The 16911-nt window shown below is 42.4% G+C and overlaps 1 protein-coding gene across 2 annotated transcripts in view; it reads right to left on the minus strand.

Annotated features, from left to right (window-relative positions):
* Positions 1 to 16911, minus strand: part of LOC106576784 (kinase non-catalytic C-lobe domain-containing protein 1) — a 63659-nt gene that overhangs the window by 32740 nt on the left and 14008 nt on the right. For both annotated transcript variants that reach the window (XM_014154182.2, XM_014154181.2), the window contains 9 exons: positions 16632 to 16746; positions 16279 to 16350; positions 15983 to 16044; positions 15659 to 15817; positions 15303 to 15380; positions 15079 to 15166; positions 14764 to 14953; positions 13780 to 14576; positions 10602 to 10740 (listed from right to left, as the gene is read on the minus strand). In XM_014154182.2, the coding sequence (XP_014009657.1) occupies positions 10602 to 10740; positions 13780 to 14576; positions 14764 to 14953; positions 15079 to 15166; positions 15303 to 15380; positions 15659 to 15817; positions 15983 to 16044; positions 16279 to 16350; positions 16632 to 16746 (1700 nt within the window). The remainder of the gene's footprint in view (positions 1 to 10601; positions 10741 to 13779; positions 14577 to 14763; positions 14954 to 15078; positions 15167 to 15302; positions 15381 to 15658; positions 15818 to 15982; positions 16045 to 16278; positions 16351 to 16631; positions 16747 to 16911) is intronic.

Consider the following 16911-nt stretch of genomic DNA (forward strand, 5'->3'; position numbering starts at 1 on the left):
AGCTAACATTTTGATGGCAATAATAAATAGATATGCCAATAGTGGACAACCTTGTTTTACTCCTCTTGACAGTTTAAAACTTTGAGAGTTAGCCATTATTTACTATTTTACACCTAGGGTTACTATACATAACTTTAAACCATTTTATAAGAGATTCTCCAAAATTGAAATATTCTAGGCATTTATATATAAACTCCAGTCATACTTTATCAAAAGCCTTTTCAAAATTAGCTATGAAAACCAGGCCTGGTGTCCCTGATATTTCATAGTATTCTATTGTTTTCAGTACTTGTCTTATATTATCTCCAATGTATCGTCCATGTAAAAAACCTCTCTGATTAGGATGAATAATATCTGACAATACCTTTTTTAATTCTATGCACCAAGCATTTAGCTAGAATATTTGCATCACAACACTGAAGTGTAAGAGGCCTCCAATTTATAAAGGGCCTGGTTCTTTATATATACCACTTGGATCCTGTTTCAGTAATAATGAAATCAGACCTTCTTGTTGCGTATTCTGATAATCTACCGTTTATATAGGAGTGGTTAAAACATGCTAATAATGGTCCTCTAAGTATATAAAAAAAGTTTGGTGTACTTCCACTGGTATGCCATCCAGCCCTGGAGTTTTCCCAGCCATAAATGCATCAATAAGTTCCTCCTCTGTAATTTGACCTCGACAAGAGTCTTTCTTTACAGATGTTCATTTTACATTATTAATAGGAATAAGATTAATACAATTAGCCGAGATGGAGGAGACTGAAAAGAAAACATTCTTAAAGTACTTTACTTCCTCTTTCAAAATATAATTTGGTGAATCATGTGTGACTCCATCATTTGTAACAAGTTTGAATAAAACATTTTGGTAGCATTTCTATGTTGAAGATTGAAAAATAATTTGGTGAATTTTTTTCCCCATATTGCATCCAGTTCACTTTATTTTTATAATATATTACACTGGATCTTTGTTGAATAAGTTCCTCCATTTATTTTTGTTTTTCCTCTAACTTATTCTGTGCCTCTATGGTACAGTTTTTGTTGCTATCTAACTGTGCTGTTAGTCCTTCAATTTCCTTTGTTCATATGGACTCTTTTGATCTAAATTGCTTTGTTTTATAGATGAGTACTGAATTGCATGGCCTCTAAAGGCACATTTAAAAGTGTCCCATACAATAAGGGGATCTGCTGTACCTATGTTATGTCGGAAAAAGTCAGTTATAAATTCTTCTGTCCTAGTTATAAACAAGTTATCATCCAGTAGGCTTTGATTACATTTCCAATATCCTTGCCCACGTGGAAATTCTGTAAGAGTAATATATATGCTAATTATGTGATGATCCGACCGCATTCTGTCCCTTATCAACACTTTTTAAACTTTTGGTGCTAGAGAGAATGACATAAGAAGGTAATCAAGATGACTAGCTTGATTAAGCTTCCGCAATGTACAGTATATCTCACTAGGTCAGGGTATTTAGGCTTCCATATATCCACTAATTCCAATATAGCCATGACATTCCTGATTTCCTTAAGTGCCTGAGGGTGATAGTTTGTAGTGTGATTTCCTTTACGGTCCATAGAGGTATTTAAAACCGTATTAAAATCCCCCACCATAGTAATAGAGTCTAGTGTTGCTTGTAGAGTTGATCAATTCTTAGATATATTTTCAAGGAAGCTTGGATCATCATTATTTGGACCGTATAGGTTAATAAGCCATATCTGTTTATTGTCCAATAACATATTTAAAATAATCTACCTTGATGATCTGTTTGGACAATTTGCACATTTGGATCAAAATTACTGTTAATTAATATCATCACCCCTTTTGAATTTCTTTGCCCATGGGAGAAATATATTTCACCTCCTCCCACAAAACTTCATCTAAAATTGTTGAATGAGTTTCCTGTGAACAATAGATATTATATTCCTTCTCTTTTAGCCAGGTAAATACTGATTGTCTTTTCTTATTATCTGCTAAGCCATTACAATTATAACTGGCTATACTTATTTCACCACTTACCATAATGAGACAAGTTTCAATTCTATTTATCAAAATATATGTTTGTAAACGTACCATAAAAAAATAACATGATGATTGAGTGTCTATATAGCTGTACCATGATATTTGCATTGCTATGAAGTAAACCTACAATTGGTCCCCACTATTCCATCTGCTAAAAGCCCTCCTCATCCCGAGTTGGGTTGTCATCCCAATGCCCGGCAGATCACCCCCAACCCACCCCGGATCCCATAGCCCTGGAGAGACCGGGACCCATCCTTTTTAAAGAACACACAGTGACAGCCACAGAACAGAAGCAGATCAACCGCCAAATGCATTTCCATCACACTCACCTCGATTTGTATTATATATATGGCCCCCCCAAAAATAAAACAATTATATTTTTAAAGTATGTGTGTGTGTATATATATATACATATATACACACACACATACTTTAAAAATCCTGTTTATCTTATTTTCCATAATTAGCTATTAATATTTGTAGTAATATAGGCAATTTATGCAAATGATTTTACCTCTCACCAGTGCAGCCATTACCAAAATTACATTATGGCAACCAATTATTATATTAGCAAACAATTATTGTGAATCATCCTATATTGTCCCTAACATATTTTACTCTCTCGCAACAGTTGTGGGACACACACACACACACACACACACACACACACACACACACACACACACACACACACACACACACACACACACACACACACACACACACACACACACACACACACACACACACACACACACACACACACACACACACACAACCCCTTTCCCCCACAACAACCATAGACACAGATTCTCAACAGTTGCACCATCCCAGAGCCCAACTCAAAGGTCTTGATTTACAAATGCATATACAGTTGCAGCTGTATGAGAAGGCCTGCAAAACCACGCAAAAAAATGGGCAGAAACGGGGAGATTTGATTAACCATTGTCACGTCCTAGATGATGGAGGTCAGATATACCCCCTTCCCCTGAAACACCCACAACCTGGTCCCCTGTAGTGACCATATTCCCAAGCATCTCTGTGCAGTCAGACCTTTGATTTTGTGCCACCAGGGCCACAATAATATGCCCCCTCTCTGAATGTCCGAGTGTGACCCCCTCCCCATGGGTTACTGCAGCTAGTGTTGCCAGCACTGTCATTGCCTGGGTGGGGGCACCCCACTGGAATCCCCCACCAGCTAGGTACAAGGTCGTCAAGGTTTTCATTAGCAGCTTTGAGAATGTCCTTGTATATTATGCTCTCCCTTCAGGGAGCTTTGGCTTTGCAGGACCAACCCTGCCAAGCAGGCTCAGAATCTTGAGGGGGCAGTGCTGCTCTAGAAGGTCTCTGACCGCATTTTGGCTGCATGAATGTTGACCTGTTTAAAGGTCTTACTCACATCGGCTGCGGAGAGCGTGATCAATCAGTCGTCCGGAACAGCTGATGCTCTCATGCATGTTTCAGTTTTACTTGCCTCGAAGCGAGCATAGAAGTTATTTAGCTCGTCTGGTAGGCTCTTGTCACTGGGCAGCTCTCGGCTATACTTCCCTTTGTAGTCTAAGCGTCGGAGTATGTGTAGTACGATTCGATCTTAGTCCTTTATTGATGCTTTGCCTGTTTGATATTTCGTCAGAGGGCATAGCGGGATTTCTTGTAAGCTTCCAGGTTAGAGTCCCGCTCCTTGAAAGCGGCAGCTCTACCCTTTAGCTCAGTGTGAATTTTGCCTGTAATCCATGGCTTCTGGTTGGGGTATGTACGTACAGTCACTGTGGGGACGACGTCATCGATGCACTTATTGATGAAGCCAATGACTGATGTGGTTTACTCCTCAATGCCATCGGAAAGAATCCCGGGAATATATTCCAGTCTGTGCTAGCAAAACAGTCCTGTAGTTTAGCATCTGCTTCATCTGACCACTTTTTTATAGATCGAGTCACTGGTGCTTCCTGCTTTAATTTTTGCTTGTAAAGTAGTCAGATTTGCTAAATGAAGGGCGAGGAAGAGCTTTGTACGTGTCTCTGTGTGCGGAGTAAAGGTGGTCTAGAGTCCCCCCCCCCGGTTGCACATTTAACATGCTGATAGAAATTAGGTGAAACTGATTTAGTTTCCCTGCATTAAAGTTCCCGGCCACTAGGAGCGCCGCCTCTGGATGAGCCTTTTCCTGTTTGCTTATGGCGGTATACAGCTGACGGAGTGCGGTTTTAGTGCCAGCATCGGTCTGTGGTGGTATGTAGACAGCTACAAAAAAATACAGGTAACCTCTCTAGGTAGATAGTGTGGTCTACAGCTTAGCAAGAGATACTCTACCTCAGGCGAGCAAAACCTCAAGACTTCCTTTGATACTGTTCACCAGCTGCTGTTTACAAATATGCATAGGCCCCCGCCCCGTGTCTTACCAGAGACTGCTGTTCTATCCTGCTGATAGAGTATCAAACCCGGCAGCTGTATGTTATTAATGTTGTCGTTCAGCCACAACTCAGGGGAAACAGAAGATATTACAGTTTTTAATGTCCCGTTGGTAGGATATACGTGCTTTCAGCAGTACGGATGGCAAAGGCAGATTAGCCACTCGTCGCCTGATCCTCACAAGGCACCTCGATCTCTTTCCGCGAAATCTCTGTTTCTTTCTCCAGCGAATGACGGGGATGAGGGCCTGTTCGGGTGTTTGGAGTATATCCTTCCCGTCCGACTCATTAAAGAAAAATTATTAGTCCAATTCGAGGTGAGTAATCGCTGTTCTGATGTCCAGAAGCTCTTTTCGGCCATAAGAGATGGTAGCAGCAACATCATGTACAAAATAAGTTGCAAATAATGCGAAAAAACTAGTAACAAAATAGCACTGTTGGTTAAGAGCCAATAAAACAGCAGCCATCCCTTCCGGCATCATCTTTCCAATAAGCTGCCCTAGCAGTGAAAGGCTACTCCAGCCGACAGTCTAAAATCTCCACTCAGAGCATTGTTTGTCTGTCTGTCCAAGGCTGTGATCTCGGTCTGTCTCATCACCACAGAAGATTAAAAATGATCTCAACACACTGCCCCAGCCGTTAACCTGTTGGGGGTAGGGGGCAGTATTGACACGGCCGGATAAAAAACGTACCCGATTTAATCTGGTTACTACTCCTGCCCAGTAACTAGAATATGCATATAATTATTGGCTTTGGATAGAAAACACCCTAAAGTTTCTAAAACTGTTTGAATGGTGTCTGTGAGTATAACAGAACTCATATGGCAGGCAAAAACCTGAGAAGATTCCTTACAGGAAGTGCCCTCTCTGACAAGATCTTGTTCTTCTTGTCTCTGTTTATTGAAGACTGAGGATCTTTGCTGTAACGTGACACTTCCTACGGCTCCCATAGGCTCTCAGAGCCCGGGAAAAAGCTGAATGATATCGAGGCAGCCCCAGGCTGAAACACATTATCGCTTTTGGCAAGTGGCCGATCAGAGGACAATGGGCTTAGGCGCGTGCACGAGTCGACCCCGTGCTTTATTTTCTTTCGTCTTTTTACCTAAACGCAGATTCCCGGTCGGAATATTATCGCTTTTTTACGAGAAAAATGGCATAAAAATGGATTTTAAACAGCGGTTGACATGCTTCGAAGTACGGTAATGGAATATTTAGAATTTTTTTGTCACGAAATGCGCCGTGCTCCTCACCCTTCTTTACCCTTTCGGATAGTGTCTTGAACGCACAAACAAAACGCCGCTGTTTGGATATAATAATGGATTAATGGATTATTTGGGACCAAACCAACATTTGTTATTGAAGTAGAAGTCCTGGGAGTGCATTCTGACGAAGAACACCAAAGGTAATCAAACTTTTCTAATAGTAAATCGGAGTTTGGTGAAGGCTAAACTTGCTGGGTGTCTAACTAGCTAGCCCTGTGATGCCGGGCTATCTACTTAGAATATTGCAAAATGTGCTTTCACCGAAAAGCTATTTTAAAATCAGACATATCGAGTGCATAGAGGAGTTCTGTATCTATAATTCTTAAAATAATTGTTATGCTTTTTGTGAACGTTTATCGTGAGTAATTTAGTAAATTTTTTGTAAATTCACCGGAAGTTTGCTAGTTCTGAACGTCACATGCTAATGTAAAAAGCTGGTTTTTGATATAAATATGAACTTGATTGAACAAAACATGCATGTATTGTATAACATAATGTCCTAGGGTTGTCATCTGATGAAGATCATCAAAGGTTAGTGCTGCATTTAGCTGTCTTCTGGGTTTTTGTGACATTATATGCTAGCTTGAAAAATGGGTGTCTGATTATTTCTGGCTGGGTACTCTGCTGACATAATCTAATGTTTTGCTTTCGTTGTAAAGCCTTTTTGAAATCGGACAGTGTGGTTATTATAGATTAACGAGAGTCTTGTCTTTAAAATGGTGTAAAATAGTCATATGTTTGAGAAATTGAAGTAATAGCATTTCTAAGGTATTTGAATAACACGCCACGGGATTTCACTGGCTGTTACGTAGGTGGGACGAAATCGTCCCACTGGCCCTAGAGAAGTTAAGAGCACGGCAACCATGAGATGAAACAGTATCTAAGTAAACTGACAAGCTGCACATCTCCTCACCACACTCATGTGCCCCTCCATCTGTCTTGGTCTGCATAAGTAGGAAGAAAAAAGGGGTGAGTCCTTATTTCACCTTTTCCTTCATTCATGTACACTCCTCAAGGATCCTTAAAACTCTGTTAAAGACAAGGCAGGAAGAACCATAAGTAGCTCATTAATGGTGCCAAGCCAATATTCTCGAGACAAACAAAAAACTTGCTGGAGAAAGCCAGAGCCAGTGGAAGTGTGTGTCTGAAGTGCATCTTCTGTGAATGCTGATTATGAATGGAGTGTGCATGCATGTGTAAGAGGGAGTGGTTGTAGCATCTAAAGTGCCTATTGTTGTTGAGGACTCACATGAGAGAAATTAACATTCTAAACACAAACACTGCCAATTTTGGGCTTTTCCCCTGCTCAGAGAGACAAACTAAGCTTGTTGACAGAGAATACTTTTAAGGAGAACAATATCCTTCTTATAGTATTGACAGCCCTTCCAGCTAAAGACAGTTTTATGACATTCTTTTTTAAGGGTGTAAATTAAAGAGTGACTGAATCGAAAAAGCAACTGCTCTTTTTGAAAATGGCGTATATGGCATCGATATGAGTCCAAAACAATTATTTTAGGGTCATAATGGACTACAAAGTGTAAATAGGATAATTTTGGTCATAAAGTCAGTCTCGTCTAAAACAGCGTTTTTTTAAGTAAGTTTGTCACAATGTACACAAAGGTTGGGTTTGGATTACAATTATGTCAAGATAATTAACACATTAATGCCTAGGGAGAATTGTCATGCACGGAGTAATCTGTCGTGGATTGATTCTCGTGGACCGATAAAATGGCGAGAATCTGTCAAGGCTCACGTAGAATTATGTGATTAAGAGCAGCAGCAGTTCCTGTTTTGGGGTTTTTGTTGGTTGATTATTTGATGAATCAGGATTGGGCGAAGTTGGTGCTTAAACTGGTGCGGTGATTTTCAAGCCAGTGCGAGGAAGATAAACTGTTTCCACTAGATTCTGCAGCCACAAAGTCAAAATTGGCTGTATTGTAAAAAAAAGAAAAATAATATGAAAACAAAAATGTGCTTTTTGGCCATGATAAACATGGGTGAAATTAGCAGAAGGGAGGGGTTTGGCCAAGAGTTCGTTTCCTTCCTTTGCACAAAGGTAATCACAATTGTTAACGGCATTCCCCCCAGAAGTTAAACAGGAAATGACAAACTTTCATGAGATAATTTGACTTGTGGGTAAACAAGATTATGCAAATGTAACCGATGTGAAATGGCTAGTTAGTTAGCGGTGGTGCGTGCTAATAGCGTTTCAATCGGGTGACGTCACTTGCTCTGAGACCTGAAGTAGTTGTTCCCCTTGCTCTGCAAGGGCCGTGGCTTTTGTGGCACGGTGCTTCGTGGGTGTCAGTTGTTGATGTGGGCAGAGGGTCCCTGGTTCGAGCCCAGGTAGGGGCGAGGAGAGGGACGGAACCTACATTTTTACATTGATGCTGTTGACCAGGATCACTGGTTGTTGCGGAAAAGAAGGAGGTCAAAAGGGGGGTGAGTGTAACCAATGTGAAATGGCTAGTTAGTTAGCGGTGGTGCGCGCTAATAGTGTTTCAATCGGGTGACGTCACTCGCTCTGAGACCTGAAGTAGTTGTTCTCCTTGCTCTGCAAGGGCCGCGGCTTTTGTGGCGTGATGGGTAACGATGCTTTGTGGGGTGTCAGTGGTTGATGTGCGCAGAGGGCCCCTGGTTCAAGCCCAGGTTGGGGCGAGGAGAGGGACTGAATCTAAACTGTTACACAAAGAGAAACAGTCTTCTCAAGACAACATGGTGTGGTTCTTCCCATGCCATTATCTTTGGCAATAGCTTGATGTGCAATGCACATATTGCTCAAGAAATGCTCTAGTGAAAATGGGCCTCCATAAAGTTGTTCAACAATCTTGTGCAGGTGGCCAGGATATGAATTACATCCAAAGCTAGCTAATACTTCTGCGTGCTGTCAACCTTCAAACCTGAGACTGGTGTTGTGGGTGACTGGTGAGTAAATGTTGGTTATGCTAGCTAGCTAGCTAGCTACATTATTTGATAATGCTAGCGAGCCAGGCTAGCTATGATACTGTGATGTAACTAGTGAAAGACAAAGCCTCTCGCTAATGTGTAATGTCAGAGGAATATTTGCATTGCTAACGTTAACAAGCTAGCTACCTTGCTAACAACAGCTTCTTCAACTACAAGGTGGAGGGATCTCGATTGGCTATCATGCCAGATTTGCTAACTGTAGCCTATTCATTGGCAGTTCAGGTTTGATAGGATGTAGCCAGCTTGCTTTTAATAATGTTCCAACTCGAAATGGCTAGCGAAGATCCCTGCTAGCTAACGTTACCTAGCTAACTTGCTAACGTTACCTAATTTCAAGTTGGATTTGCTAATTAGATAGCTAGCTAGCTATGGAGTTAGGGATGCTAGGTAGCATTCAAGGGCTTCAGCTAACCCCAAACCAAAATAACATGCCAACAACATTGTGTATTCTCTAGGGCAAAAATAATGATGACAGACCACCAGACAAGGCTGAGCCAGTCCCGTTTCAGAAAAATGGAGGACACCTGAATCAGGTTGGTCATATTTGATGTCATCAAAGCTCCAAATACAATCACTTGGAATTCACCTATCATAACCACCATTGACAATGTAATCGGTGCTGTGTGTTTTTACGGGTCTTTATGTTGTAAGGAGGTGCCCCCTTCCACAGTGCCAATGGACAAGCCTACTCCTGGGCCCGGGTGAGTAATACCATCGGTGCCATCCTTCTGCATCTCACATCTGCCTGTAGTTATTGAACTCTCCCTGCTGGACCCATGGGTTGAGGCAAACTGTCATATCCAGGATGGAGTGTCATGCACTCCACCCCTCCTGCCACCTGTAATAAATGACATCGATGGAAGCGACTTCATCACCCACTGGAGACTTGAAGACAGAACCTCACCGAGAGAGCATTGCATGTCAGTGTGTGGTTAGACAGACAAATCCTTAGATTTGGCCAAATATACCTATGCCATTCTAGGTCTGGTTATACATATGAAGATGTGTCGGCATAATGTCTTTATAAAAACATCAATATGATATTTACAGCAGAAAATGTTTTGTCAAACAAACCCATTCATTTTTAGTTGATAAATGTATCTAAACTCAAGCTGGGCGACGTTTGTGCAATATCTACATTTAGCATACATTTGTCTGGATATTAGTAATGCTGGGATTTGTCCCCCGGGAAAGATCTAACAGCGGACATAAGGAGAGACGTGACAAAACTAGCCAGTTCTAGAATATTGTGTTATAGGACAGCTGAGTTGACTGAATAATGGGCATTCAACTCGCAGTTGATATCGTGTCCACTGTAACATGTCTTTACATGATGTGACTAAACTTTGAAACTAAGTTGCAAGCTACTTCAATAGCAAGGTGTTGTAAAACAAGTGTCTCATGAAACACATTCCGAACACTGGTTCTTGCCATCTTGGCATAACTGTGATTTGACAGAGAAAAAGCTTGTAGTAATCAGCTTGGCTAAACACAAGGTCAGTACAGATTTGGCGAGTCAGTCAGGACGGGAGAAGTCCTCAACATCAAAACATCTCTCAGTAGCAAAGTTAGCTTAGCTTACCTAGTTGTCACTACTCACTACTGCCCTTGTTTGTTGTGATTGAATGGCAAACACACCCCCAAACAACACCCGCATCAAACCTCACCCTGAAAACAAGTTTCATTTGGGTTCAGTCATGGCCGCCAGGATTTCTTAATAAGCAAGTAAAAACAACGTGGCCAAATCAGGAACTTCAGCGCCCTTTAAAGAATTACTAGAGATGAAGTGAGAACAGGATCAGTGTTTGCTAATGCTTTCCGTCTATATAAATGAAAGTGTGAATCTTTTTTCACTTGTATCATTTATCTTCTGTTAGGCTTCTGTTATTGAGAGAAGACCTGTATTTGGATCACCAATGAAACAGGCAATCATTGACATACTCACAGAGATAATTGGCTGTAGTTGACCACACAATGTAGCACTCCCAATAAGTCCTCATTCCAGTAAAGGTCACAGAACTTCTCTTTCACAACATTGCAGAATGTCTGGTACTGTAGGTCCTTCAGAGACAGGAAATATTCCCCTTCAAACACATAAACATGAGACAGTACATCAATTACAGGTTTTTAGACAGAAAGCTTGTCATACAAGTTCACACCAGATATCATACTCTTTAATGTCACAACTCGTATGATGGCGCCGGAGATGATGGCTTCCATTTTATTGGCTCTTAACCAACCGTGCTATTTTGTTAGTTTTTTCGCATTACTTAACTTCTTTTGTACATAATGTTGCTGCTACCGTCTCTAATGACCAAAAAGACCTTCTGGATATCAGAACAGCGATTACTCACCTTGAATTGGACTAATAATTTTTCTTTAATGAGTCGGACAGGAAGGATATACTCCAAAAACCCGAACAGGCCCTCATCCCCGTCATTTGCTAGAGAAAGAAACTGAGATTTTGCAGAAAGAGATCGAGGTGCCTTTTGCCATCCGTACTGTTAGCCAAAGTTCAATTGCTGGAAAATAAATGGGACTAACTAAAAGTACGTATATCCTACCAACGGGACATTAAAAACTGTAATATCTTATGTTTCACCGAGTCATGGCTGAATGACGACATTATTAACATACAGCTGGCGGGTTATACACTCTTTCGGCAGGATAGAACAGCAGCCTCTGGTAAAACACGGGGTGGCGGCCTATGTATATTTGTAAACCACAGCTGGTGCACGATATATAAGATATATAAATCTTGAGATTTTGCTCGCATGAGGTAGCGTACCTCTTGATAAGCTGTAGACCACACTATCTACCTAGAGTTTTCATCTGTATACATACCACCACAGATCGATGCTGGCACTAAGACCTTACTCAATGAGCTGTATACAGCCATAGGCAAATAGGAAAACGCTCATCCAGAGGTGGCGCTCCTAGACTTTAACGCAGGGAAACTTAAATCAGTTTTACCTAATTTCTATCAGCATTTTAAATGTGCAACCAGAGGGGGAAAAAAAACTTTAGACCACCTTTACTCCACACACAGAGACGCGTACAACGCTCTCGCTCGCCCTCCATTTGGCAAATATGACCATAATTCTATCCTCCTGATTCCTGCTTACAAGCAAAAATTAAAGCATGAAGCATCAGTGACTCGGTCTATAAACGTGGACAGATGAAGCAGATGCTAAACTATGTGCCGGGATTCCTCCGATGGCATTGAGGAGTACACCACATCAGTCACTGGCTTCATCAATAAGTGCATCGATGACATCGTCCCCACAGTGACTGTACGCACATACCCCAACCAGAAGCCATGGATTACATGCAACATTCGCACTGAGCTAAAGGGTAGAGCTGCCGCTTTCAAGGAGTGTGACTCTAACCCGGAAGCTTATTATAAATCCCGTTATGCCCTCTTACGAACCATCAAACAGGCAAAGCATCAATACAGGACTAAGATCGAATCGTACTATACCGGCCCTGACGCTCGTTGGAAATGGCAGGGCTTGCAAACTATTACAGACTACAAAGGGAAGCACAGCCGAGAGCTGCCCTATGACACAAGCCTACCAGACGAGCTAAATAACTTCTATGCTCGCTTCAAGGCAAGTAACACTGAAACATGCATGAGAGAATCAGCTGTTCCGGATGACTGTGTGATCAGGTCAACATTCACAAGCCTGCAGGGCCAGACAGATTACCAGGACGTGTACTCCGAGCATGCGCTGACCAACTGGCAGGTGTCTTCACTGACAAGTTCAACCTCACCCTGTCAGTCTGTAATACCAACATGTTTCAAGCAGACCACCATAGTCCCTGTGCCCATGAACACTAAGGTAACCTGCCTAAATGACTACTGACCCATAGCACTCACGTCTGTAGCCATGAAGTGCTTTGAAAGGCTGGTCATGGTACACATACACACAATTATCCCAGAAACTCTAGACCCACTCCAATTTGCATACCGCCCCCAACAGATCCACAGATGCAATCTCTATTGCACTCCACATTGCACTTTCACACCTGGACAAAAGGAGACCTGACTGTGTGAGACCTGACCATGTGGTACAAGGACAACAACCTCTCCCTCAACATGATCAAGACAAAGGAAATGATTGTGGACTACTGGAAAAGGAGGACCGAGTACGGGGCCGTAGTGGAGCAGGTTGAGACCTTCAAGTTCCTTGGTGTCCACATCACCAACAAACTATCATGGTCCAAGCACACCAAGACAGTCGTGAAAGGGGCACGACAAAACCTATTCCCCCTCAGGAGACTGAAAAGATTTGGCATGTGTCCCCAGATCCTCAAAAGGTTTTACATCTGCACCATTGAGAGCATCCTGACGGGTTGCATCACTTCCTGGTATGGCAACTGCTCGGCCTCCGACCCCAAGGCACTACAGAGGGTAGTGTGTACGGCCCAGTACATCACTGAGGCCAAGCTTCCTGCCATCCAGGACCTCTATACCAGGCGGTGTCAGAGGAAGGCCCTAAAAATTGTCAAAGACAAGCCACCCTAGTCATAGACTGTTCTCTCTGCTACTGCACGGCAAGCGGTACCGGAGCGCCAAGTCTAGGTCCAAGAGGCTTCTAAACAGCTTCTACCCCCAAGCCCCTTCTACGCTGTTGCTACTCTCTGTTATTATCTATGCATAGTCACTTTAATAACGCCACCCACATGTACATATTACCTAAATTACCTCGACTAACCGGTGCCCCCGCACATCGACTCTGTACCGGTAGCCCATGTATATCAACTCGCTATTGTAATTTTATTTCTGCTCTTTAATTATTTGTTACTTTTATCTCTTTTTTTAATTTTTAATTTTCTTAAAACTGCATTGTTGGTTAAGGTCTTGTAAGTAAGCATTTCACTGTAAGGTTGAATTCAGCGCATGTGACAAATAAAATGTATCTTTTCTCCATCTCTCTATAATGCAATTATCCTAACCAAATTCAGTCGGGGGAAAAACAGGGAGAAAAGGGCTACTAGCTTGGTGCCATATCTGTTTGTGTGGTCTTACCAACTGGTGTGACAAGAACCGTAGAAGTTGTCAAAACAGATCTGGGGCCATAGGTTACCTGAGAATGAATATCAATCTTCATGTTACTTACCCATTGCTAGATCCTCTACACCATTCTCCAGATAGCCATCAAAGGCAAACTCTGCCCTGAGCAGGCCAATAACCTCTTGTAGGGAAGGGTTCATCAGGGGGGAGAGGGGAGGAGATGAGTCTCCCTGAGGAGGTCCATGGGACTCTGATAGGTGTTCACCCTCACCTTCTCCTGTCTTTGGACCTCCTTCTCCATTTTGGGGATGGGGCATGGACGCTTTGGGGTCCGAGGGTCTGCCATTAAGGCATTCCAAAAGAGGTTCAGCTCCCTGGCCAGGGGTCAGATGGTCTCTAGGGCCCCGTGGATGTGTGGGTTGACCCTGGAGGTAGCTGGAGCTTGAGATCAGGGGCAGATTGAGCTCCAGACCATGGAGGGACTCAGGGACTGTTATCTGCACTGGCACCAGGGTTAAGTGCCCTGTTAAAGGGTCCTGACGCAAGAGGAAGTTGTTGAAAACACCACCACCAGTCAGATGAGAGCAGGATGACGATTGGCAAGAGGAAGACCAAGTCAATTGTGTGGTCGAAGGAGGGAGTGGGTGGTCTGAAACGGGAGTCCTCTGGTTGCTGAGTTCGGGGGAGGTGGGAGGTGGAGAGTTGACCAATGTCCTAGAGGCAGTGGAGGAAAGCTTATGTGTGACCACGCTCCTTTGATTGGCAGGGCTGTCCTGTCCGTTGTCCTGTAGGTCTCTATCTGACTGAGGTAGGGGTAGGTCCTCAAGGTGTGAGGGGGTTTCTCGGTCCTTGGCCTCTTGCACAGGCTGGATGTCATTGCCTCTTGTGACTTCACTTATAGCCCTGCAACACAAAATTATGTGATAATTAAAAATGCATTCTTGAAATCAGTGCTGACATTCAATGACATCTCTGCCACAATCAATAAAGCAACTATGGCAAGCTTCAACTTGCAAAAACATCAATGGTGTGTGAAATAATTCCTTGACTGGTACTTCTTATCTCCATAGAAAGGAGGCATACTGCTTACTCCTCAATGTCTGAAGCAGGAAGGGGAGTTTCCTCAGTGTCCCCCTCCCTGGTCAGGACGATGGGGGTGAAGTGTGTGGCAAGGGAAGTGAAGGCCTCTGGAAGCTGGGGGGCTCCGCTAATTGGATAGCTATGGGGAACAGGGCCAGGTACAGGAGCCAATCGGCTCTCAGTGGCCATGGGCACAAACCCTACACACAGTTACAACAGTCTCAGTTACAACATCAATACCATTTGATGATCACAAATCTGTATGTAGATGCAAGGTCAACTAAATCGCTTAAACATAATGTCTGAAAAGATGAATTAATCGTACCACTCTTGATACGTGTTGATTCCTGACTTGAGCTTACTCTACTGTCCAATCCATTCTGATCCTCTGCATCAATGTCCTTTGTGAGTGGCTGAAAGGTAAGGGAGGGAGTTATCCTCGACAGACAATAATGGAATAGCAATGTGTCCTCCCTTTCACTCTGAGGGGCAGTATGTTTCTCACTACCCCTGCCAAACAGTAGCTACAGTGGTACAGTGGAGTGGTACCGGGTGGACTCTGTTGATCAGCTTCGTCCACACTGTCTCAGCGTTCGTTCCTTGGCGTGATAGATAATCCCGACAGCTCTGTAACAGCAGAAACATAATAAAATAAAATCTTATACCTCAGCACCTAAGATACTTAATTAGTTAATTTGTTCATCAAATCAAACTTCATTTAAAGTGCATTTGAAATTGCAACACACTTTACAGCAAAGAAACTTTGCTCATTCATTCACAATATATGGTGTCACGATTGCCGTCTATTAAAAATGCTAAATTATGTTACATATGTAATTATTGCTACTAAAACATTGATCAAAAGAAGAATAGATGAATGTGCTTTCACTAGAGTGGTTGACGACCTTTTTAGCTACGACAATGGAAGGTCTCTCGATGGGCGTCCTCTTGGCCATCTCCAGCAGCAGCATCTTCAACTTCCTGGGCATAGCCAGCTTCTGATTGGCTGACAGGTTGAACTTGGCCGTGGCCCATAGGATTGCAGCCACCCCATAAACACAGGCCTAAAAACAGACAGAAGGACGGACGGATGGACCGAGAGAAAGACATACAGATGGATGGACGGACAGACAGACAGATGACACCCACTTAATCAGTAATCAAAAGCATCTACTTGATGGAGAAAAAGGTTTTATTTTAAAAGATGAATGTCAGAAGTTGAGGCAAACCTTTTCAGTTACGATTCCATGATCCTGGAATTCAGGAGCCAGATAAAATGCATCACAAGATCCTACGAGGAAAATTCACGTTGAATTATTGAACGTGACATAATTTCATAGAATGTTCCTTCGGACACTTTACTCAAAGACACTTTTCTCAGGATAACTTTTGAATATTTGAAGTCACAGCAGTTGTAAATAAATAAACAGAGACAAAGAATAAATGGAAAGTGGCGAAGTAACTTTATCATTCCAAACAGAGTATTGCTGACTACCGTGTACTGTATAAGCAAAAAGAGCCATACCTGTGTTTTTAGGTTTCAAGAAGAGAACTTCTCCCTCACAACCCACATACATTGTATCCAGGCATAGGTATGCTTTCAGGAAGGAAATAAAGAACAAGAAAGAAGAGTAAGCCTAAGAGGTTAATACATTTTAATAAATGACATCAAATGTATGTCGAACTGAACAAAGTCTGAAATGATTTATTGCCACTGTCATAGTGACGTTTCTCATTATAATTTAATCAACAGCAAAGTAGTTTACAGAGACCAGACAAGGTGAGGGATTGGATGCTTACTGCTTAGTAAATGATGTAATTGATTTACACAGAGCAGAGAACCAGAGGTTGGTTAACTTAAGAAGTGAGGAGTCCAACCTGGGTAGTCTAAGTAGGTCTGCAGTGTGGAGAGGCAGGTATGACACAGGGCCCATAGCTCATTCACAGACAGTCTCTGCCCACTCCGTGTGAGGAGATCCCTCAGAGAGATCCACTAGGTCACAATCAATAAAAATCACTGTTAACATTTCTTTCCTTCTTGGCCAAGTTCACCAGTCCCAGATTAAGCCAGTCCTGGACAAAAAACCATGGTCAATGAAAAATAACCACTGAAAGTGCTTTTTAGTTCAGGAATAGGCTTAATCTGGGTCTGGGAAAC

Source organism: Salmo salar, chromosome ssa18 (assembly GCF_905237065.1).
Source record: "Salmo salar chromosome ssa18, Ssal_v3.1, whole genome shotgun sequence".
Lineage (NCBI taxonomy): Eukaryota > Metazoa > Chordata > Actinopteri > Salmoniformes > Salmonidae > Salmo > Salmo salar.